The 25,549-nt window shown below is 43.9% G+C and overlaps 1 protein-coding gene across 5 annotated transcripts in view; it reads right to left on the bottom strand.

Moving 5' to 3' along the window:
- CFAP47 (cilia and flagella associated protein 47) overlaps window positions 1-25,549 on the bottom strand; it is a 663,944-nt gene that overhangs the window by 161,557 nt on the left and 476,838 nt on the right. For all 5 annotated transcript variants that reach the window (XM_075590256.1, XM_075590258.1, XM_075590257.1 and 2 more), the window contains 2 exons: window positions 23,780-23,955; window positions 17,790-17,897 (listed from right to left, as the gene is read on the bottom strand). In XM_075590256.1, coding sequence (XP_075446371.1) covers window positions 17,790-17,897; window positions 23,780-23,955 — 284 coding nt within the window. The remainder of the gene's footprint in view (window positions 1-17,789; window positions 17,898-23,779; window positions 23,956-25,549) is intronic.

The raw sequence follows: 25,549 nt of genomic DNA, 5'->3' as shown, positions 1-25,549 counted from the left end.
CGAAGTCAGGAAACAAGCAGGGGTCCGAGACAGGCGGCAGGTAGCGAAGTCAGGAAACAAGCAGAGGTCGGCAACGAGGAAACTGGAACAGGAGGATAGCAATAGCAAGCACAGCAGTAAACACAGGAACCTTGCAGAAGCTACTGTAAGGAACCAGTATAAACAGGCAAGGAGGAACAGGAAAGGGAGGTTTATATAGGCAGGCTGAGAGGTGGAGCACATGTGCAGAGGTGTCAGGTATCAGGTTCTGGAATGTTCCTTAGTTTAGCAGCAGCAATCCCGGTGGACAAGTATAGGTACTGCAGGCTAGAACAAGACATTGAGAGTGGCAACAGTCCCGGTGGCCAAGCATGGTAACAGCAGACTAGAGAAAATGACATTACTCCCCACTCCCAAGAGCGTTCTCCGGACGATCCTTGCTAGGCTTGTCTGGATATCGTCGGTGGAAAGCTTTGACTAGTCGCGGAGCATGTACAAAATCTTTGGGTTCCCAAGACCTCTCCTCTGGGCCATAGCCCCCCCAGTGAACCAGATACTGTAGTTTCCCTCGGTGTAACCTGAAATCCAAAATTCTTTCCACAATGAATTCCTCCTCGTTATCCACGAGGACGGGTTCAGGGGGAGGAAGTCTCCGTCCAGGAAACGGGTTCTCACGGAAAGGTTTCAGCAGAGAAGAATGAAACACAGGGTTTATTTTGATGGTCTCAGGAAGCTCTAATCTGAAGGACAATGGATTTATTAGTGCTGAGATGCGAAATGGCCCGATGTATTTTTGGCCCAATTTAATGGTTGGAACCTTTAGACATAGATTTTTTGTAGAAAGCCAGACTTTATCCCCAACTTGGAATTCTGGGGAGGGTCTGCGGTGTTGGTCTGCTGCTCTTTTGTACCTTACTTGAGTCTCACGAAGTGTCTCTTTGAGGGTCTCCTGGATGTCTCGCAGAGTCTCCAGTTTCTCTGTAACTGCCGGAATGGGGCCCGAAGATGGAAAACGAGGAATAAAGGTTGGATGAAATCCATAATTTGAGAAAAAGGGGCTCTTCTGAGTCGATGAATGATGTGAGTTGTTGTATGAAAACTCAGCTAATGGTAGGAAATCAATCCAGTCATCCTGGAAATGACAAACAAAACATCGTAAGTGTTGTTCCAAAGTCTGATTGGTCCTTTCTGTCTGGCCATTGGATTGTGGATGATAGCCAGACGATAAATTTAAACGAATTCCTAGAGAGGAACAGAAGGTCCTCCAAAGTTTTGAAGTGAATTGTACCCCTCTATCGGATATGATCTCATCAGGAGCCCCGTGAAGCCGAAACACCTCTTTCACAATCAACTTGGCTGTCTGGTCTGCAGAAGGAAGATTCTGTGCTGCAATGAAGTGAGCCATCTTTGTAAGTCGATCCACCACTACCAGGATGGTATTATGTCCATTTTATCGGGGCAGGTCAACAATAAAATCCATTGATATGGATCCCCAAGGACGAGTTGGAACCGGAAGAGGCTGCAGTAAACCCACAGGTGATGCTCGAGGGGTCTTGGTCCTAGCCCAAGTCTCACAGGAGAGGACATAGTCTTTAACATATTGTGCTAATTTAGGCCACCAAAAAGAGCGAGACAACAGTTCCTGTGTCTTGAGGACACCTGGGTGACCAGCGGGTCGGGAGTCGTGCATTAATTGGAGCACCTCTAATCTTACCTCCTTAGGGACGAACAGACGATCCTTACAGTTCCAGAGACCATCACATAGAAATAGTTCTGCTTCCGGAGGAGGGTTTTTAAGAAAAGTGTCATTTGAGTAGGCTCCCTTTATTCGTGTGAGGAGATCGGCAGAGAATGTGACGCCCAAAAAAATTCTTTTTGGAAGAATAGTTTCTTCTTGCTCTTTGTCTGAACTAGGATTAGGAAAGGACCGTGACAAGGCGTCGGCTTTCCCATTCTTGGAGCCAGGGCGGTATGAGATATGGAACTGAAATCTTGCAAAGAAGAGAGCCCATCTGGCTTGTCGCGCAGACAGTCTCTTTGCGGATCGAATGAATTCTAAGTTCCTGTGATCCGTAAAGACCGTAATTGGATGATTGGCCCCCTCCAGTAGGTGTCTCCACTCAGAGAATGCAGCTTTTATAGCCAAAAGTTCCTTGTTTCCGATGTCATAATTTCGTTCAGCTGTTGACATTTGGTATGAATAAAAGGCACATGGATGAAGGAGCATCTTGGGTCCAATTCTTTGTGACAGAATGGCACCAACAGCGGAGTCGGATGCATCCACTTCCAAGATGAATGGTAATTCTGGATTTGGATGGATGAGGATAGGGGCAGATGTGAAGAGTGACTTCAATTGTTCGAATGCCGCATCCGCTTTAGGAGACCATTTGAAGGGGAATTCTTTTTGTGTGAGTTGGGTGATTGGGGCAATAATGCCAGAGAAATTTTTAATAAAACGTCTATAGAAATTGGCAAAACCCACAAATCTCTGAATGTCCTTTTCATTTCGAGGGATTGGCCATTCCACCATGGCTTGAATTTTGCCTGGGTCCATACTCAAACCCTCGGGAGACATGATGTAACTGAGAAATTGCATGCTGGTCTTTTCAAATTCACATTTTTCTAACTTGATGTACAATTTGTACTTACGGAGACGCTCAAGGACAATTTGGACATGTCTCTGATGATCCATGATGTTATCTGAGAAGACAAGGATGTCATCCAGGTATGCCACTACAAATTGGTCCAATAACTCTCGGAGGACATCATTAATTAAATGCTGGAAGGTAGAAGGGGCATTACAGAGTCCAAAAGGCATCACCAGATATTCATAGTGCCCATAACGGGTTCGGAAGGCTGTTTTCCATTCATCACCGGGTCGAATGCGGACCAAATTATACGCTCCTCTGAGATCTAATTTGGTAAAGATTTTGGCTGACCGAATTCTTTCCAATAGTTCAGGAATCAGAGGTAATGGGTACCTGTTCTTCACCGTAATCCTATTTAGTTCCCGATAGTCAATGCAGGGGCGTAGAGAACCGTCTTTCTTTCCCACGAAGAAGAGCGCAGCGCCTGCTGGAGAAGTAGAGGGTCGGATAAAACCCTTTGATAGCTTCTCCTGTAGGTAGTCATTGAGGACCTTCAATTCCGGTTCTGAGAGGGAATAGATTCTTCCAAACGGAATGGCAGCACCCGGTAATAATTCAATGGGACAGTCATAAGAGCGATGTGGGGGAAGCGTATCTGCGTTCTTCTTTTCACACACATCTAAAAACTCAAAGTAAGGAGCCGGCAGAAGATTTTCTTGAGACGAGGAAATCTTATGGATTCCTACACACTCTGGTATAGGAATTTTAGGTAGACAGGCTAGCTGACAGTGCTCCGAGGGAAACGTGAGGGTCTTTGTCTTCCAGTCAATTAGTGGGTTATGGATCATGAGCCATGGAATTCCCAGAATCACTGGAAACAAAGGTGATGGAATGAGACCAAATGAAATCTTCTCCTGGTGATTGTGCTCCATGATTAGTGTTAAGTTACTGGTTTCATGGGTAACAGGTCCAGAGCTCAAGGGAGAACCGTCAACGACTTCCATCCTTTCTGGCGATTCCTTGGCTACAAATGATACCGAATTGTTCTTGGCGAATTCTATGTCCATAAAATTCCCTGCCGCCCCTGAGTCGACCATTACTGTGGTTGAAAAATGATGTGTTCCGTCCTCGATTATAATAGGAACCAGGAGGTGAGGGTGTAGCGAAGGAGGGTTATCTTTCCCTTGAGAAGCAGAGAAAACAGTCTTTGAAATAGCGTGCAGCTGATTTCTCCTAGGACTCTGGAAAGAAGACAGCCTGGACTTGTTTGGGCAATCAGCGAGATAGTGCCCATCATTTCCGCAATATAAACAGAGATCTTCTGTTCGGCGTCTATTCCTTTCCCCGGTTGAGATGGGTCCCCGCAGTGTATTTACTTGCATTGCCTCCTCAGTCTCCCTGGAACGTCTTGGGGTACTGACATCTCTAAACCCGGGGTTGCTTGGCATGAACCCCTGTCTCTCCAATCGTCTTTCCGAAAGCCTGCGATCAATTTGGATGCATAAACGGACAAAGTCCTGAAATTTCTCTGGGGGCTCCACCCGGGCTAGTTCGTCTTTAACTTGCTCCGAGAGACCCTGCCGAAAATGATATTTCTGCGCGGCCTCATTCCAATCAGTATCGTTAACCCATCTGCGGAATTAAGCGGCGTACTCAGCTGCCGAGCGTCTTCCTTGACGAAGATTGTTCAGAGTTGCCTCAGCGGTTGCACTACGATTTGGGTCATCAAAAATAAGACTAATGGCATCGATGAACTCCTCCAGGTCACTTAGTAGTGGGCTATCCTGTTCTAACATAGGGGAGACCCAAGCAAGGGACTCATCCTTGAGCAGGGTTATGATCAGTCCAACCTGGGCTTCGTTGGTATTATAGATGGTAGGCTGAAGCTTGAACACGTCTGCATTGATTAAGGAAATCCCGAAAAGATTGTCTTTTTCCTCCAAATTTTTCCGGAAGGGTTACACGGGGTGCGGTTTGCACAGTCAGAGTTTATTGAACAGATGCGTGATTAAAGCTGCACGTAGTTCACGGTTTTCAGCTTCTGCGGCGGCAGCTCGTTCCTCTGAGCGGAGGGCACATCCTTCCGCGCGGACGACACATTCTTCCCAGCGGGCATCACGTTCTACCTGGCGGGCATCCCGTTCTTTCCGGAGGGTATCCTGTTCTTCCACGTGACCAAGACGTTTGATAAGGTGTCCTTGTTGTTCTTGGAAACCAACCATGATACATTGTAAGTCCTGCAGTGTCCGAGCCTGGGCCAGGTCTGTTCCGGCGTAATCCATGGTAGGGCCTGTTTATTCTGTCAAGGATTGGACTTCGGCTGAAGTGGATCCCAGTGGCAGGAACAGCAGGGAGCGAAGTCAGGAAACAAGCAGGGGTCTGAGGCAGGCGGCAGGTAGCGAAGTCAGGAAACAAGCAGGGGTCCGAGGCAGGCGGCAGGTAGCGAAGTCAGGAAACAAGCAGAGGTCGGCAACGAGGAAACTGGAACAGGAGGATAGCAATAGCTAGCACAGCAGTAAACACAGGAACCTTTCAGAAGCTAAGGAACCAGTATAAACAGGCAAGGAGGAACAGGAAAGGGAGGTTTATATAGGCAGGCTGAGAGGTGGAGCACAGGTGCAGAGGTGTCAGGTATCAGGTTCTGGAATGTTCCTTAGTTTAGCAGCAGCAATCCCGGTGGACAAGTATAGGTACTGCAGGCTAGAACAAGACATTGAGAGTGGCAGCAGTCCCGGTGGCCAAGCATGGTAACAGCAGACTAGAGAATATGACACATATTTATGCTTCCTGACGGTGCCGGTCATTGCGGTGTTGTCCCTGATGTTTATAATGACTAGTGCGCATGCGCAAGCTGTTCGCTGGCGTCTGAGGTTGCCAGGGTTACTAGAGACGTGGTCTGTATCCTGATTCAGCACGCAGCTGCGTTCTCACTGGCTCCCCGGCTTACAGTACTTGTTGATGCGCATGCGCAATGGATGATGCGCTGCGGACACTGGCATTAGTCGCTAGGTAATGACGTCAGAACGGGCTGTTCTGATTGCAGCATTGATTTCCCTCCGGTTGCAGGTCTGGAAGGCATTACTCCTGTACAGGTATTGGTTAGTGTTATGGGACAGGCAGGTGAGGTGCATCTTGGTACTGATTGGGTGATGGTGATTGGTGTAATCTGTTTGTGGTGCACTCTGGGTGGGGGTATATATGTGGTACACTTGTTGTTTGCACGGCCCTGAGGAAGGTCTCCCCGTGGTACCGAAACTTTGGCTTTGGTGTAACTGTTTGTTTTTGAATACAATTGCCTTTTGGATTACTCCTTGCTGTACGCTGTCTCCTTTACCGGTTCTTGGACTGGTAACTATGCTGTGTGTGTACCTATGGGATTAGCATCTGCCTTATGCCCTACACCAGTGTGCTGACTGTCTCTGTGATACTATATGTGTGTGTGTGTGTGTGTGTGTGTGTGTGTGTGTGTGTGTGTGTGTGTGTGTGTGTGTGTGTGTGTGTGTGTGTGTGTGTGTGTGTGTGTATGTGTGCATGTGTCAAGCTTTAATAATCAAAAATGAATAGACACACACACACACACACACACACACACATTATATATATATATATATATATATATATATATATATATATATATATATATATGTAAGGGGGTCACCCCCGGTTCCCCTGATCTTCCTTTGCCCCCTGCCTTACCCATGTGGCAGTGGGGGAAGGGGATGGCGACTTCTCCCGGTGGGCACCGCCATCTTGGTTGTGGCGCGAAGTTCGCGCAATGCGCAGAGGATTCACCCCAGGCTCTCACTAGCAGAGGCTCAGACCTCCTGTGAGCCTGACAGGTATAACGCACCACACCAGGTAACATTAAGTTCCCCGCACACACACACTATATGCGATTGGGGAATACCCGTTACATTTGGAGGCGCTGCTGAGAGCAGACCTGGGGTGCCCTATAGTTTTTTTCTCCAAAAAATGTTTGTAAAGTCTGGACACGAGGTCCTCGCCTGGGCCTTGAGGCAAGATTTTAGCCCCCGCCGTGTGGTGGCCGTAGGAGGCCTTCCCGCAAATATATCAGATGTGGAGGTCTGTGCTCATATGCGTAAAATCCCCGGGTGGCCGTACGCTTGTATTTTAGATGAAGATCAAGACCCCACATCCATGTGGAGATCGATACTTTTTGTGGTGACGCCCACGTGGGATATATGCCTGCCAGAGGCACCGTCCACATTGTTTATGCCAGGGGGTCCCCCTGAGGGTTACCCTTTAGTCTACTCTGACCTAGCGCCATGGCAACTTTCCCCAAGTTGGCAGCGTGCACGTGCTGCTGCGCTCAAGGAGGCGAATTACCTTGCAGAAAGCTGTCTGGGATTGGCGGGAAACCCTAAGCCCCGCCCACGCCAACTGAGTGGCACAGTGCAGAGACAGAAACACTCCTTGAAAGAGTGTGCCGCCCCTCCTTTAAATTCCACCAGGGGGAGCAAGCACAGGGAGCTCCAACCAGTAACTGCTGTCTCCACTAAAGAAAGTACTGGATGCAGAGAAACCCACCCTCCGTCGTATGGAATGTGGCAGACTAAGGGAGGGAGTGTATCCTATCTTTTGTGTCAGTGCTTACCAAAATTATTGCGTTCGTCTGGTAGTATGGACTTTGATACCTTGAAGTGAATAATAGAAAATCAGGTGGCCAACGTGAACGAGGAGGGATGCATACAATGTATCTTTAACAAATGTGACTGCTCATTTTGTGAATTGGCCTGGGGACCCAAATGTGCTTGCTGCGGGGTACAGCTCCTGAAGCCCGTGCTGCTGCGGTCTGCTGAACCAGCAGAGCAAGAGGAGCCTGACCTCTCTACTAAAGTGAGTTACACTGCTAATCAGTCTGTCTTAATCCCAGAGGCTTCACGGGGCCTGTGTGTCCAAAGTGATGTTCCAGACACTGTTGCAGAAACAGATTATTTTCCCCCTGGGAATGAAATAGACTGCAAGGGGTTACACCCTAATGTGTATGTGGCCCGGCTATTGCCAGGAATAGATAAACTCGCGCTAATGTGCCCCTGCCTTCAGGAAGCCTGTGACAGGGGAGTCGACTTATCCCAGTTCCCGCTAGGCTTCAAGACAACCGAGGTGGAAGGAGAAACGTGTATACAATGTTTTAGTACCACCTGTGACTGTTCTAGGGGTGAACTGGCGTGGGAGCCCGAGTGTGCCTGCTGCGGGACATGTTTCTTGAAGCCTATTATGCCCCAACCTGCAGAATCCACAGAGGAAACTGATGTGACTGATCTCTCTACCCAGGCGATTGAAGCCGCTGCTATTCAACCTACCCCAGCTATAGAGGTTGCAGAGGGCTCGTGCGCCCAAATGGACATTCTAGAATCTGCTCTAGAACCACAAGATTTTCAAGCTACATTGACCAAAATGGACAGCTGCGACGCGGTGGTCGCAACGAGTCAGTGTGCTGTAGCAGATGTTCCAAGGGGTCCATGCACCCCGGTTCTAGACTCGGTTCCACACTCAGGACTGCAGATTCCGGAATCGCAGGGTGAGGTGTCTCTACCCCCATCCTCTCTTAGTGATTCCAGCGACCGACAACCAGCTGTGGTGATGCGCCAGCCGGCGGATCACACGAGTGAAGCTGAAGATAAAGAGACATTTATCCCATCGGCTGCGGATCCTGATATGGGCCCGTGTGCCCTACAACTGCCAGTCCGGCCTACTATGATGGTACCATCGGTCCTAGGCTTGGGATCAGTACCTAACAACGACAAGGGTGAGTTGACTGCCCCAGGAGTGTCGAGTGTGAGCATCCAGGTGACCGCGGAGCACGGTAGCTCCTTAAGTCTGGCCACCAGGGCGATTGGCTCCACTCGGCATCGCGTCCTGGCGGAGGTGTCCCCCTTAGAAGATTGCTGTCCAGTGGTGCGAGTGGACCAGTACCCACCGCCTATCGTCCAGATGAAGAGGAAAGTCAGCCCTATCATGATGTCCAGTGCTACCATAAGTATTACTGTGATTGAACGGAGTGTGAGCCCGTGCACTCCAACCCAAATGGTCCCAGGACTGGGATCCAACGCTCCCGAGTTTCAAGACAGTGAGTGGACTGCCCCAGAAGTCCCGGGGACAGGTCCCAGGACAGTCGAGGTGGGAACTGACAGCGTCCCCGAGGACCTGTTGGCCACCATGAATCACCGCAGTGGTAAGGTATCAACCCTTTACCCCCTGCAGTATGTAAAAAAGACTTTGAGTACGGAGACATTGCTAATCGCTCGCTTCCCAGTGGAAGCCTCCCAAGTGCATAGGGACAAGGACTGTGTTGTGAGTGATACCGTAAAATTTGCCTCCTTTAAGCCCAAAAAGGAGCGCTCCATTCACCATGTGGTGGACCGCGGAAAGGGTCAAGGCCTCCTGGCCTACCGCATCCATGCCGCGGATGGCCGGGTAAAGGTCTGGCCAAGAGACACTGTGCTATTCCTTCCTCCAGGAGGAGGAAGTAGTATGGAACCAGTGACTGTTGCATGTGACCACAATCTCAAAGAGTCTACAGAGACTCCAGTGTCGGTAACGGAGACTACCCAGGCGGATGCTCACCAAAGTCAAAGTGAGGTACCCCCACATTATCAGTTAAGGGCACCCCACAATTGGTATCAGCAAACAGCTAACACTCAGCTGGCCTTGGGTATTACTGTGTGTGATATGCCATGTACCAATAACGTTAAAGCATCTGTGATAAGTTGTATATATCATGCTCTGCATTTTTATTATATAACTTTGTGCTGGGTGACGCTGTCCTCCAAGTGGGGACATGGGTATTTTCACCAGGGGGAGAGTGTAAGGGGGTCACACCCGTTTCCCCTGATCTTCCTTTGCCCCCTGCCTTACCCCTGTGGCAGTGGGGGAAGGGGATGGCGACTTCTCCCGGTGGGCACCGCCATCTTGGTTGTGGCGCGAGGTTCGCGCAATACGCAGAGGTTGGCCAGGGTAGCGGTGACCATTGCCAGTGTGCAGGAGCTCTGGGAGGTTGCGCAGGTGCAGTTAAGTGTAGCGGCGGCCATTACAGCTTCGCACATGCGCAGTAAAGATCACGCACGCGGTCCCCATAGGAAAGAGCTGTGCCAAGGACTACAATTCCCAGCAGCCTCTGGGGACTGCACTTTCACCCTGGTCACAGGCAGCCAGACAGCCAATAGAGCTGGCAGATTCTCATGCTGCAGAGTTGCAACAATGTTGTGTGCAGACAGGGTTTTTGTCAGTTGGATCCAGGAAGAGATTGGGGAAGGTATTGTACACAGAGAAGGGCTCTGCTGTACTAGGCCAGAGAAACCCCAGGGCCAGGTAGGCCCCACTCCCCACTAGGTTAGTGGGTAAGTTCATAGGGAAGGCCCCTTAGGTAGGGACCCTGCCCTAATCTGAATCTGAGTCTTGTCAGTGACACAGCTTCAGTGCTGTGTGCTCTGACAAGAAAAGACAGTGTGGCTTGCAGTGCAGCCACAGCAATTAGTTGGCAGTTTCAGGAAAGGCCCCTTTCAGTGCAAGGGGGGGTTGCTTTCTATAGTACCCAGTTCTATGTGACATCACCGGTGCCAGTTGCACGCAGTGATCGCGGCCTGCGTCTGGGCTCAGACAGGCTCTACTACAAGAAATATTATAAAGGTGGATCACTCCATGCGTGAGCCACCCACCGTTGAGGCGGAGGCATCTTGGATCATCTCCTGGAGCAAGGGATTCCAAGTCATCTGCGCACCCGGTAGCAGAAGCACTGGGCAGGTATTATCCAAGTCACCAAGTGCACCACCTATACACTTCATCTTAGTGGGCAGCGCTGTCCCACACGTGGGTGGGGTTGTGGGACTTTTGGGACTTTGGGTACAAGGACTTTGGGAATACTGTGTGGGGTTAAGGTCCTGCGAGGTGTGTGGATCGTTGTGCATACTGATGATGTTGCACTGTTAAAGTATGATACTGTCAGGGTCTCCTAGACCTCCTGCTTAGCCATAGTTCTTCTTTGTCCACTGGGTGTGCTGCTGTCTTCTGTTTCCTCTGGGTTCCTCTGTCTGTCTGTCTTCTTGTTGCTCCTGTCTCTGCCCTTTATAGCTTCTGCTTCCTGGTTGGTTCAATTGCCTTTGCTTCAAGTCAGACTCCTATGGACATGCCTCTGTCTTTGATCCTGATCTGTTCATGTACCTGTACCTGTATTATAGTCTGTTCACAGTAAAGGCCCTTGCTGGTAATCTGGCTTGTCCCTGTTTGTTCCCATTCTCAGTCCCTGCCCCCAGACCTGTCCATGCTCCCCTGTCCTGTTCCAGTCTCCTCGTTGCCGACCTCTGCTTGTTACCTAACTTCGCTACCTGCTGCCTGCCTTGGACCTCTGCTTGTTACCTGACTTCGCTACCTGCCACCTGCCTTGGACCCCTACTTGTTACCTGACTTCGCTATCTGCCACCTGCCTCTGATCTCTGCTTGTGACCTCTACTACTCTCGTGCTGTTCTGGCCACTGAGATCCTACCCGCCACAGGAGTCTCCCGTGACAGATACTCTGTGTTGTTTGCTATACAGTATTATAAAGATGTTATTGTGTTATATGCTCGTTCAGTAAACCTTTTAGCCATAACCCTGGTGTATGTGGTTTCTGGGTGGGTTCCTATGCTAGGCCCATTCTACATTCCTATAGAATCCTACAGGTGGAGGCACTGACCGACGAGAACGTTCCAGAGGATTCACCCCAGGCTCTCACTAGCGGAGGCTCAGACCTCCTGTGAGCCTGACAGGTATAACGCACCACAAATAAGTGATTGGTGCGCAGCTAATAATTAGTGAAACACAATAAGCAATATGCAGTGCACAGTGATAATATAATCAGAAAAATTCAACCTTGAATGTGGAAAAGTCACATATGATGCATCTGCAGCCCTTCTTGGGGGTGTCCCAGCACCCCTAGAGCTATGGAAGAGACAAAAAAACAAGGCGCACAACGCACATAGTGAAGTACAATAAAAATAAAAGTTTACTTGTAAAAATATATATATTCTGCGTACATCAATATAGTAAAATATGAGCAGTTGGTAATTGGGTATACCACACCAGTACACAGCTCCAGACGGCACTCCTCACTCGATTGTAGGGTGCAGGGGATCTCTCCTCGTCTGATGTCAAGCTGGTAGTTGTGGAAGCCGTCTCCCTCTCACTCAAGACGGGGCAGGTCTCAGTCTCTGCTGCCGGATAGTCCTGGAACATCGATCCTCATCAGCGTGTAGCAGCCTCCGCTCACATCCGCATCCAAGCACGTTAGTCACGTCGCTACTCCTCCATGGAGCGCCCGATTGTGACGTCACAGTCCGGTCGCACTCTTCTACGAACCGCCTGCAAGGTCTCACTCAGTGCGGTGTAGCTAAGGATACACGCGGCTTCTTGGGAAGATGTAATAGGCACAAAGTCTTGCGTGAAACGGGGAAACACTTGCGGAGTGTTAACACCAACAAGAGGGTAATAAAAACGAGCACTGACACCCTCCAACGCGTTTCGTAACTCGTGGTTACTTCTTCAGGGAATGTATGCAGATGGGGGGGGGGGTTTACACATATATATACACCCACTAATTAATCAATTAGATTTCATGGTGTCAAGTTGCTGCTCAAAACATTAAAGGTGCAGTGACTAGCTCATTCAAAAGCTGCAATACAATGATGTCAAATGAAAAAACTAAATATCTAGTACAATCTTTATACATTCAACAATAAAATACAATTCATAAAAACAGATATATATCCTAAAATCGAACAGTAAGTATCTGAAAGAGATAAAACAAGTTTAAAGACATGCATGATTCGTTGCAATTCAGCATATATAAACAGGAGCAGAAAAACACAACTAATACAAAGACCAGATATCTATATCTTCATTTAACCCCTTAGGGGATAGGGAGTTGATTTGATAAATCCAGAATGTTTCTTGGTATGAGAGACTCTTAGTTCTATCTCCTCCCCTTCTTGCCCTAGGGACCACTTTGATACCTTTAAACATTAATTTAGACGGGTCTTTATTATGATGTGATGCAAAGTGGCGAGAAACACTATGTTTCTCATAACCTGCTTTGATGTTTCTAATATGCTCCTGTATCCTGATTTTAAGGCATCTTTTGGTGCGACCCACATATTGTTGCTATTGACTCTTTTATAAATTGTAATTCGACCCATGTGGTCTACATGATTAATTGTGAATGCGGCCTACAATATGTGGGTCGCACCAAAAGATGCCTTAAAATCAGGATACAGGAGCATATTAGAAACATCAAAGCAGGTTATGAGAAACATAGTGTTTCTCGCCACTTTGCATCACATCATAATAAAGACCCGTCTAAATTAATGTTTAAAGGTATCAAAGTGGTCCCTAGGGCAAGAAGGGGAGGAGATAGAACTAAGAGTCTCTCATACCAAGAAACATTCTGGATTTATCAAATCAACTCCCTATCCCCTAAGGGGTTAAATGAAGATATAGATATCTGGTCTTTGTATTAGTTGTGTTTTTCTGCTCCTGTTTATATATGCTGAATTGCAACGAATCATGCATGTCTTTAAACTTGTTTTATCTCTTTCAGATACTTACTGTTCGATTTTAGGATATATATCTGTTTTTATGAATTGTATTTTATTGTTGAATGTATAAAGATTGTACTAGATATTTAGTTTTTTCATTTGACATCATTGTATTGCAGCTTTTGAATGAGCTAGTCACTGCACCTTTAATGTTTTGAGCAGCAACTTGACACCATGAAATCTAATTGATTAATTAGTGGGTGTATATATATGTGTAAACCCCCCCCCATCTGCATACATTCCCTGAAGAAGTAACCACGAGTTACGAAACGCGTTGGAGGGTGTCAGTGCTCGTTTTTATTACCCTCTTGTTGGTGTTAACACTCCGCAAGTGTTTCCCCGTTTCACGCAAGACTTTGTGCCTATTACATCTTCCCAAGAAGCCGCGTGTATCCTTAGCTACACCGCACTGAGTGAGACCTTGCAGGCGGTTCGTAGAAGAGTGCGACCGGACTGTGACGTCACGATCGGGCGCTCCATGGAGGAGTAGCGACACGTGACTAACGTGCTTGGATGCGGATGTGAGCGGAGGCTGCTACACGCTGATGAGGATCGATGTTCCAGGACTATCCGGCAGCAGAGACTGAGACCTGCCCCGTCTTGAGTGAGAGGGAGACGGCTTCCACAACTACCAGCTTGACATCAGACAAGGAGAGATCCCCTGCACCCTACAATCGAGTGAGGAGTGCCGTCTGGAGCTGTGTACTGGTGTGGTATACCCAATTACCAACTGCTCATATTTTACTATATTGATGTACGCAGAATATATATATTTTTACAAGTAAACTTTTATTTTTATTGTACTTCACTATGTGCGTTGTGCGCCTTGTTTTTTTGTCTCTTCCATAACGCACCACACCAGGTAACATTAAGTTCCCCGGACACACACACTATATGCGATTGGGTGGGGGAATACCCGTTACATATATATATCACACTATGGGGCGTGCGCTCTCTGTCTTCTTTTTGTATATATATATATATATATATATATATATATATATATATATATATATATATATATATATATATATATATATACACACAGTGGTCGACAAATCACCAAAAAATCTACTCGCCGAACAAAAAAATCTACTCGCCACCTAGTACCACACGTGTGCTGCTTGGGCCAATAGGAGCTCGCCACGATGTTAAATCCACTCGCCTGATATATATATCTATATATATATAAAAACAACATTACCATTCTCTCGTCCGGTAAAGAAAGACTGCACTCGGTTCAGTAATCATGAAAAACTGTATTGGGCATCTGAATAGAAAAGATAAGTCACCCAATCCGACATTTCGGTCCTGGAATAGGACCTTTTTCAAGGGGGTGACTTATCTTTTCTATTCAGATGCCCAATACAGTTTTTCATGATTACTGAACCGAGTGCAGTCTTTCTTTACCGGACGAGAGAATGGTAATGTTGTTTTTCTATTATTTGAGACTAGCACCTGTCTATATGAACCAGTACATTGAGTGCAAGCTGTGATGTTTGTTTTTTTTTTATATATATATATATATATATATATATATATATATATATATATATATATATATATATAGACACATACACTGCCATTCTTTATTAGTGTAGTGAGCGCTTTAGCTCAGTATTATTAATTCTAGTTGCAGACAAACTTGCACTCTAGTATACTAACATTTCAGAAGGACCCCATGCTGTCTGCAATATGTTGCAGTAGCATGATTGGAATGTGAAACAAAGATAAGGCTAAAACAGAGCTGGGAAGCTGGTAAAAGCAAGGTCACCAGACACAGAGGAGACATAATAAAATTAACCAATTAGTGTCTCACAGAAAAATTAAGAATAAACTCTAGTGACGTATTGAAAATTATAATATTGATGGGGAGGCGTTGCCCAAATATATGACTAATATGATGATAATCCCGTACTAATTAATAGTGTTTTCATATATTTCTTTGTATAAGTTTTTTGTTCCTGTCCTGCTGTTTTCTGCTTATGACAAACCCTACTTGGTTATTTATTGTCAAACATTTAAAAACATTACATTGGACTGGTTTCTGACTCCTTATTCAAACCCCTAGTGCAGGGGAGCCCAAACTGGGGGCTGCAATAGGGGGGTGCGGCGGTTGCAGAGGCCCCGCTCTCTTCCCCAAGGCATTTAAATGAAATGCCTGGGGATCGCGTGAGGCCTCTGCAACCTGAACTTACCGAGATTCAGCCGGCTTCTGGATGCATCTCCATGGCAACGCAGCATCAAATGGCATCGCGGGTCACGTGTCGTGATGTCACATGACCCGCAGCGTTATTTGGACTAAGGTAAAGGGGGGGGCACGAGCACCAGGGGAGACAAGGCAGGGGGACACAGCAATAAAAGTTTGGCCACCTAGTGGACTGGGTGTGTTGGCAATTGATCATTGCTAATAATAGAAAAAGAGTATCCATCTCAGAAATATACAATCTACAATAAAATCAAGTATCAATCTGTAATGGGCATAAGTACCCATGTATAATGATATTAAATGTGAAAAGGTATCTGTGTTGCAAGAGCCCAATATTAAGTTTCCCTCTCAAAATTAAAAGTGGGACTATCAAAAAGGGGTGTCTATGATGTGTAAAAATCATCTGAACACAAAAATGCGGTTAACATTAACCTAGTAGTTACAGGAAGAGAGTTATGGGTTATTCTATACTCTGTGATTAACGCAAATTAAATCTCTCTCACTCTCAAACAAGCCATAAAACTGTCACCCAGGAAAAGTGGGAGATAAGACACGCCCACAAAAAAAAATTGTCTGTTTTTTTGTCAAAGAAAAGTAGAGGTTGGTGGATTCGTAAACCAGAACACATCCAGATGTGTGTTAATAACACGTATTGTTTTATATTTCTCATTGCATTGCCTCTTGAAGGATATAATATAATTTGCTGATAATGTATTAGGTTTTTAGTTTTACTCATTTTAATTATGTAAACTGTCTGCATTTGTACAATATATTGTTTGTTTTTGTAATCTTTCTATCCTATAACAAGATCGGTATGCTTTTTGTAATTTTAAATCTAAAATTGAATTAGTACTCTCTGAGGTCTAATTGAAAGTAGTACCTTTTGGAGAGATTAACCACATTTTTGGACACCTTTTGTTAAACTGAGTTTTGTCTTAATTACATATTTTTCTAGCATAAGGGGGACTGAGGACTCTTAAGTAAAGATGGGTGAATCCGGCCAAATCCCAGATTTTCACTGATGCTACGCCCAAAATACGTTTCGTGGTGTAAACTCCGCAACGAATTTGGGTGGTTTCAATCTGCACGGATTCATCAAAAACAACCATTGGATACAACTCATGAATTGATTTGTACAATTCAGTCTACGGATTCAGCAATCCATTGGCAGATTCTTACATATCTGTCCACAGATTGTATTGGTAATAATAATTAAACGCAAATTGCCCTTTTTGAGTTTGATCCACTGAAATCCGAGGACAAAAGGAACCAGTCGATCTGCTGTGGATCCAAATCCACCCCAAAATTCGCCCATCTCTCCTCTTGAGATAGTAACCCTTAAATTAATCCTGGTGGTGGAGCATAATTGTAGTGTAGTGTGACATTTATTGAGGTGTTATTGCTCATTTCTAGGGCCCTGGGGGGAGATTCTCAACTACAGATGCTGGTTGTTATTAACCTATTTCACGCATACTGTCATGTGCACACGGTTAGCGTGTACATGACACCTTTCATTCCAGTTAGTGATAGATTGCATTCTGCGCTTCAGAGGATCATAGAACGCGATCTTCCCTAGAAAAGCGTGCATGGTTTTAGGAGATAGTGACTACAACATGAGCCCCTGGAGTGCTAGATACCATGAGGTAGTAGCTATGTCCATATGGCATCCAACTGGTTAATTAGTCCCCCCTCTCTGCCCTCTGTAGTACACCATGCTTTCCCTCTTTGTGTGCTGCAAGCAGGTCTAATCTGTCAGTTAGGGTCAATTATATCTGCCTGGCAGAAAGAGGCGTGGAGAGAGAGATTTTGTTGACTTTAATGGCAGTTAAGGCCAGATTCGGGTCCAATACCCCTCATTGGATCTTGATGAATCTGCCCCATACATTTATGGTACTTTGCAGGCAATAGGGAGATTTAGGAGAATGAGAGAGGAGGGAGACTAACCCCAAAATCAGTCGTCTCTCTCATAAATAGGGTGGGTTAGCATGTGGGACTGCCCCTTTACAGTGGTTTTATTAAAATGTAGAATTTTTTTTAGTCTTCACATTTTGAGGGCTTTTCAGTTGCAAATGAAAAACAGTATAGGTACTACAAATAAAAAGTGGCGTTTGTCTCTAAAACCAAGTGTATAACCATTTAATCTTTATTTCTTCCGTCGTAATTTATTCTTCATTGTTTTGTCACTGCTTGTTTTACTAGCACGTTACACATTCTTTTAAAACATTTTATATACCTTTTATATTTCATTATGGAATGGACTTTATTTTCTAGCAGATCGTATAAATAAATAAAAAACCTAACCCAAACTAAATGCATAAAAAAGGAGGAGATTTATATCCTGTACATTTCTTCTACAAAGCATGAAAAGAAAAACAGAAGAAAACAACTATTACAATACAGTATATGTTAAAAGTTATACTAACTTTCCAAGTTCACAGTGTACTTCAGTGAGAGTAGTAGGCAATGGTTTCTCTGATATTAACTGTAACTCATACCAAAATTCTCCAAATATATCAGACTGGAAAATCACACTGAAAAAAAAAACATAGAAAAGAGATATCACATATAATGTTCATTATTCATACCAAAGTGTATTTCTAAAAATATATTTATTAAATGGGAAAATTACTGTTTTCCTATTTAATTTATGTAACCATACACAAACAAATGCAAATACAAATATTACTTTCACCTAATGAATCGGTTTTTCTTTGACTACTACTCTTATGTTATATAATAAAACAATTTTACGTTTTTTCTGAGCTGTAGAAGAGTATTACATTAGTTACATATCTCAGTTCTTCCATAGGATTGAGAGATAATGCTTGCATCACAATACTGTATACTGTATGCAACAAATCAGAATATATTATTGCTAGTTGTATAGTTCACACCTCTTAGGGGGTTATTCATTAAACTGTGATTGTGCCAATCAGGACATTATTACATGGAAAATCCCATTGAAGTAAATATGCATTTCCGTGCAATAGTGCTTTTATCGGCACAATTAATTAATAACCCTCTTTGTTGACTGTCATGATAAGGCCAGAAAATACTCAGTATTTTAATAAACTGGCACACAAACAGTTAACTTCAAAGTACAACTTAAAAATATATGTATTGTTTTATGGCAGGTCAGGCCACTGATCCTGTCTGGATTTCTGTGTTTGTTTACCAGTGAAGTTGTGGGAGAATACCTTCTCTGAGATGATGGGGTGATTAAAATATAGATTCACATCTCTTTTTTACTAAAGAAATAAGCAACAACCCTTTTAATCTATCTTAAAAGACATTCCTTGAGGGCCTGGATAACGCCAGAGGATGTGACAAAGAAGACAGTCCAAATATCTGCGTAAGTTTACTAAATATAAAATATCACAGATCTGATATTAGTCACAAGAATTACAAATATTTCTGTGTAATATTGGCAATCAGATGAATTAAAACAAAACAATACACAATTGTGAGGGAGTAAAGGTCAGATATTCATTTGTCTCTCAGACTTAGTATTAACCACGTCAAAAACAGTATCTTTACATGCGACAAATTCACTTGAATGTGATGAGACGTTACATTATTCTATGAGCTATGGGAATAAAGATAGGGGACATTTTCTATATTCAGGCACCATTTAATTAAAAAGGTAAGCCAATTTTTCTCCACAAGCCATAAAGGTGTCACTGCAGATTGATGAAGGAGTTAAGGACACACCCAGAAAGTGGGGTTATCCAGTTTCCAGTGAAGAAAGTTTAGGATAACAAACATGCATTTATAATATGAATTTAGATTACAACCATGGGAGTGTCCATGCTGTGACAATGGAAATCTCATACCTTCACCTTAAGACACGTTGAGACCCTAATATGTGTGGTAATGTATGTAAGAGACTTGTGTTTGTTTTACCATTATTTTTATGAAACTGCCTGCATATAATAATAATAATAATAATAATAGCATGTTTTTGTATAGTGCTGCTAGTTATACGTAGCGCTTTACAGAGACATTTTGCAGACACAGGTCCCTGCCCCATAGAGCTTACAATCTATGTTTTTGGTGCCTGAGGCACAGGGAGATAAAGTGACTTGCCCAAGGTCACAAGGAGCCGACACCGGGAATTGAACCAGGCTCCCCCCAGTGCCAGTCTGTGTCTTTTACTTACTGAGCCACTCTCTCGCCCATATAGTATATAGTGTACTGTCAGGCTTATGCAGAGAGCATAGAGAAAGGAAATAGCACCATCTTTTGGCGAAAATACGCAGACGAGAAGCTTGTCCTGGCGAGACCATGGCGGGCAATTCAAATTCGCCAGACGTGTGGCGAGAAGCGTGATTTCGCCAATGTTGAAACACGCAAGATTCCAGTAGCTCCGATGCGCATGTACGCGCCAATCGGAGCTACTAAATGGCGCGTTCAGAGGAAATTTTGCCCGCCAACAAAAGTTGGCTGTATTGTGGGCAAATACAGCGCGCCACTACATGGCGAGTTTCACGCTAAGTGAAACTTGCCTAAAAAGCAATTTAAAGCACACCGCGCTAACGGAGTACTCTGCATAGGACCAAATTTATTGCCAATCCTGCGGCGAATTTCAGCCTTTCTGTAAAGTACCTCTCTGCATAAGCCCCAGTATGTTTCTTGCAACTATTTTTTTCTGTAACCTACAGTAAGCACTATTTTTGTATATTAAATCTAAAATGGAATATGTTTTGTCTTTAGGCTTTAATTGAGCTTTTGAAGAGAGTAATTATATTTTCAAACACATTTTGTTACAATAAATGTTGGTGTGCTAATTACATATTATTACATATTATTCTTAGTAAAAGGGGACAGAGGACCCTTGATAAGATGTTTCTGTATCCTTGGTGGTGGAAGCATTTTAAGATTATATTTCTGACAGATTGAGGGGAGAGATGACTAATTTGACTAACCCCTTGTTGGTGAAAAGTGGGTCAGCTAAGTAGCTGTGTGTATTACCTCTAGTTACATATATAAGTCACATACTCACAGGTATGCTGTTCATGACATTGACCATCTGCTATAATAATTTTAAGACACAATTGTTTCAATATTTTCAAAGGCTGTACAACGTTACAATAGATGAACTGGATACTAAACAGAAAATGTCCCTCTTTCAGCTGCCAGCTCCCAGCTAAGTCTGCCTTGAAAAAGCAATCCATGCTATTCTCTTTTTATTATTACTCTTTATTTTTGAGAGGCAGAGGTACTGTACTGTACTCTTCGAATCTGAACCAATATCAAATAATGAAAGAAAGCAAAACTGAGAAGATGTCTGGTGTTTGTTGCCCTTTTCAACATACTGTACTGTAGATTGAATTATGAGGAGAAACCTCTCAAAAGAGAAATATGAGTCAGAGTAATGGATTAGTGTTTGCTTTTTGTTTGGTTAGTGAGGGATGTTGTTCATGAAAAGAGGGACAGAGACGAGAGTGTGACTGCTGGTGTTTTTGTACTATGAGGTGCAATGACAGAATGAGCAAAAGAGAAGACTGGTATGTTTATCAGAGCTGCAGTATGGCAGTGCTTCATTAGCAGCCACAGCATATGGATTACAAATGTAATGCTGTTAATTGAAAACAAACTATTTTCTACCACAATAAATACAGATGTCAGCCGACAAAATATATCTGAAACACTGACATAATACCTAGAAAAAAGGTTATGTCCAGACAGCACTCACTTCAAGGCAAGAATAGAAAAGAGCTTCATAAAGAATTTAAAAAAAATAGGTGACATAGGAATGAGGAACCGCTCCCACGCACTTTTCTTAGTATCAGAGATAATAAGTTTGATTCCCCCAGTACACAATTGATTCAAGTGACTCAAGGGTTGATCTTTCAGATCTGCAGTGGAAAAAAACACATCTGTGTGGGAAATCATTGATATGTATGTAGCAGGGATCCCTCTTCTTACCTCCTGGGGGCACAACAGCTCTGTGGTGCAGGAGAAGAGGCAGCATTGTGTCGGCCATGTTATGGCTGGCATGGCCCTCCAGACACTGTAATGTGGTGGCCATCTTGGGGTTGGCGCAACCAGAAGGAAAGGGCTGAGAGAGACAGGATGTCCTCCGCGGTACAGGGGTAACTTGGGCAGAGTATCGGGAGCCAGGGAAGAGGAAGGTAGTGTCCGGAAGCCTGCCATGCTCCAGGACAAGGCTCAAACCTGCCCCTATGCCCCAGATAGATTACCCTCACCACAGAGAAGTGTACAGGGCTGGCCCTGTGAATAGGTAGCTCCTGTTAGTGAGGGAGCACAGCGGAGCATACCGGAGCAGATCAGAGGCTTCCCACTGCAGCCTGTGGATCAGCCATCACCTGGACCTTAAGGCGTAAGGAGCTTGTTGTTGGAGACCCCGCAGCATGGGACCCTGCTGCTATTCTTGCCCTTGCTGGGAAGTGTGGCCTGGTTGGACCTTAAAGCTGCAGTTCAGGCAATATCCTGCATGTGTGGGTTTTTTTAATAAATCAGTTCTGTAGTAAGAAAAAATACTTTTAACATTTTCTGTTTTAAAAAAAACAACTTTGAAAGACCAATTTTCTTGTATTCTATTTTAACAAGCATGCTTGTTCCTATAGCAACGATTTACATTCCCCATATTTAAAGATGTCGCCAAACTTTGCCGATCAATAGACGGAGAACAAATTGGCCGGCAGCTATGCAGTTTTTTTAGGTAAGTAGAGATTGCCCAGATTAAACTATTGAAGTTAAAAAAAAAAACTAAAAAAAAAAAAAAAACGGGAGCCTGAACTACAGCTTTAAGTCAGGAAGGTATTGTGCACCAATGCAAAGGGAGAGGGTAGCGCTGCCCTCACACACACGCTGGGAGGAGTTGCTTGCTGGACACTGGGTTACAGGTGCCCGAGCACCCTAGGTCCTATTGGGGCTAGCTACCCCAGGACTATATTAGTATTATTGTTGTTATTTCTGTGCCTTGTGTTGTGGGTATTATTCTATGCTTTATGTGGGACCACAGTTAAGGAGTTATATTATATTTGATTATGAGTGTGTTATTCGGGTATACCCTAGGTCAGTGGTTCCCAAATCCAGTTTTCAAGGACCACTAACAGTGCAGGTTTTAAATCAATCCTCTCATTAGCACAGGTGGCCCAATCATTGTGCAGTGCAGGTTTTAAGGCAATCCTCTCATTAGCACAGTTGTCCCAATCATTGTGACTGAACCACCTGTGCTCAAGCCGGGGTATCCTTAAAACCTGCACTGTTACTGGTCCTTGAGGACTGGGGTTCGGAACCACTGCCCTAGGTATACAAGTTCCTATGAGGAGCCATCCTATTACCCAGGATCCTCATAGGTGAAGGCGCTGCACCATATAAAGATATACAGAACACACAGCCACCCCAGGCTCCCTATGAGCGGAGGCCCAGGCCTTCTGTATGCCTACAGGTAGCACAGGTACCGTAATAAGCGCTGTTTCCCATAGGGATAGGGGAAAGGGTCTTACATGTATAACAACAAACACAACCTCATATCAAGTAGCATAGATAGCAGAAGGCCTGGTCACAATATACTCCAAAATCAGATTTGTCCCAGAGTACATGTGGCAGAAAACTGGACACTCTGGTCCCAAACAAAAGCGTTGTAAACCTCAGTGATCACATTTTGGTTCCCTCAAAAGGGTCTTAATGTGCTTAAATATGGTAAGAAATTGGTTAATGGCAATAGCGACGTTTCGGGCCAAGAACGCCCTATATTAAGCCCGAGAACCAAACAGTAAAACGTTTTATAACATTCCTTACTGTGAGTCATTTTCTTTGTAAGGGTAAGTGGACCGTCCTGTTCATGCGAGTGATAGCCGCAAATGATATTATACTGAAAATACCCTTGCCACTCACCCAGGACTTGGGGACAGACACGGCCCTTTCAATGCACATACTGTATCTTGACCACAACTCTATTTCCTTTATCTTCCAACACAGAAAACTTTAGTGGGAATGTCATTGTAATTTACTGGCAAATCAAATTATGTATATGGGAAGACTAAAATAAACTATTTTCAGGTACCTTTCTTCAACAAGTCAGCAAAAAATTTTCCATACAGTGATTATGAAATTCTGAGAATTGGAATACTGTCTCGGAGGAACAACATGATTTTTCTGCCTCCTTTACTTTTTCAAGTCTTGATTATTTATTGCAGTTTAGATAGATTAGGGCTAGAGTTTTATTTTGATTGGGGGCCCGGCACCTTTTTCCCCCCGTGATATGGAGGCTATATAAATCTTGCAATGTAATGCATTTTCACAACATTTTACAACCATGAACTGCTTTATGCTTCAAAATTATGTAAAATTCAATAAAACTCATTTATTCTTTATTAAAAACATTTAAATCTTTGATAAACAGGATACACCTTGTGAATTCCACTTTTGGTCCGTAACTTACCTTCCAACTGAAACACCTTTTCTAGTTGGTGAATATTTTGCCATGTATGGAAAGGTTTCTAAAGCTTGCAGAGTAAAATGTGTCTCTCCTGTAAGTCCAGCACCATTCACCAATACATCCAAATGCAGTAAACCATGTGTAGGGTTAGTAATAGGAATATCGATGCCAACTGTGCCCTAGTAAAAACAAATACAATAAAAAATGTAAAAACAAACCGCAAACAATGCTAAATTCAAACTAATACTGTCAAACAGCATAATGGGCCTTATTTACTAATCAATAAGGCCCCTTCTGGCTTATTCATTTGAATGGACTATAATGTGCCTTAAGGCACAGACATTTTTTAGTAAATCTGGGCCGATATCTCTCAGTTATTGTTTGAGATATTGCAGGGATATATTTTGGGCACAAGAGCTCATTTTGTAGCTCTTAATACAGTACATATTTCAGACCAGAGTTACAATCCTATAAATATAAACCAAAATAATGCCCTATACAGCACATTCCCCTAAGGATCACTATATTACGGTTTCAAAGTTTTCCTTCTATTGCAGAAATTAACAACAATATTACATTAAACATGCTAACCTGAACATTTGAGGGCCAATGCAACTCAAATTGAGCTGGTTTTAAAGCCCCATAACATTTGGTCCAGATTTTCATGGGTCATTTAATAACTACAAGACAGAACAACTGACAAATTGAATCTAAAATCTGCATGGAATGCAAATGTCTATTTAATGTTTCTGTTTCCTACCAGAATTGGAAAATGTGTTTTAGTTTCTTGCAAGAAATTACTTTAAATAGCTTACAAGACTGATCCCAGGAGCTGTGCATAGCAGTCTTGGGAGACATGCTTGTATATGGAGGAAATGATAACACGTCAACCTGAAGATCCCTGGGCACATACTGTGTGAGTATATAAAAGTACTTATAAATATTAGCCAGGGATGAACTCTGCATTCGGAAAATATGCAAACCACACACAAACACAACACATGAACACATGTTTGCTATTGAAAATAAATCCTAAAGCTGTCATAATATTATATCAAGGGCAAATAAAAATAAATGTTTCATTTCGCCCAACTTTTTTTATTTAAACAAATAACTTTTCATATTTAGAATTATATGAGTATTTAAAGCGGCAATTCAAGCATTATTTTATTTTATTTTTTACACAGGATTGAAGCAGGGAGTTTGCAGAGCTGAACCCCATTACCTTCAGCTACGGAGACCCCCTGTTTCCAGAGATGCAGGCCTCCATAGGGGCTGCTGGTAGCCACTCCGCTCGGCTACCAGGGTTCATGTAGTGGCGGAGGTTTAAAGCTCCCGTGCCCCCGGAGTAATAGGAAGCCACGACATCATCGGTTTCGGGTTCCTATTCGCATGCATGACGTGGAGATTTAAACTTTGCTGAGATACCAGCACCCTCTGTGGAGTTCTGTATCTCGGGAAGCAGGGGGTCCACGGAGCTGAAATTAATAGAGTTCAGCATTGGAGACCCCCTGCTTCAATCCTGTGTAAAAAAATAAATAATAATGTGTGTCACGTACTGCACACCTGTGAGCATGTGACCTGTATATGGGACAAGGGTTAATATACACCGCTATCTAGCCAATTTATTCTTCACCCCTTAAGGTCACTCAAATTAATAATATTTCCCTTTGATCTATCCCAATATACCATGTCACGAACAGCACACTTGTGAGCATGCAACATATATGCAACCCAAACAATCATCTGTTCCAGCAGGTCTTAAAATTAGAT

The sequence above is a fragment of the Ascaphus truei genome, chromosome 3 (genome assembly GCF_040206685.1).
Source record: "Ascaphus truei isolate aAscTru1 chromosome 3, aAscTru1.hap1, whole genome shotgun sequence".
NCBI classification, from domain to species: domain Eukaryota; kingdom Metazoa; phylum Chordata; class Amphibia; order Anura; family Ascaphidae; genus Ascaphus; species Ascaphus truei.
Note: the sequence above shows the minus strand (reverse complement) of the source record. Positions and strands in the feature narration are given on the sequence as shown.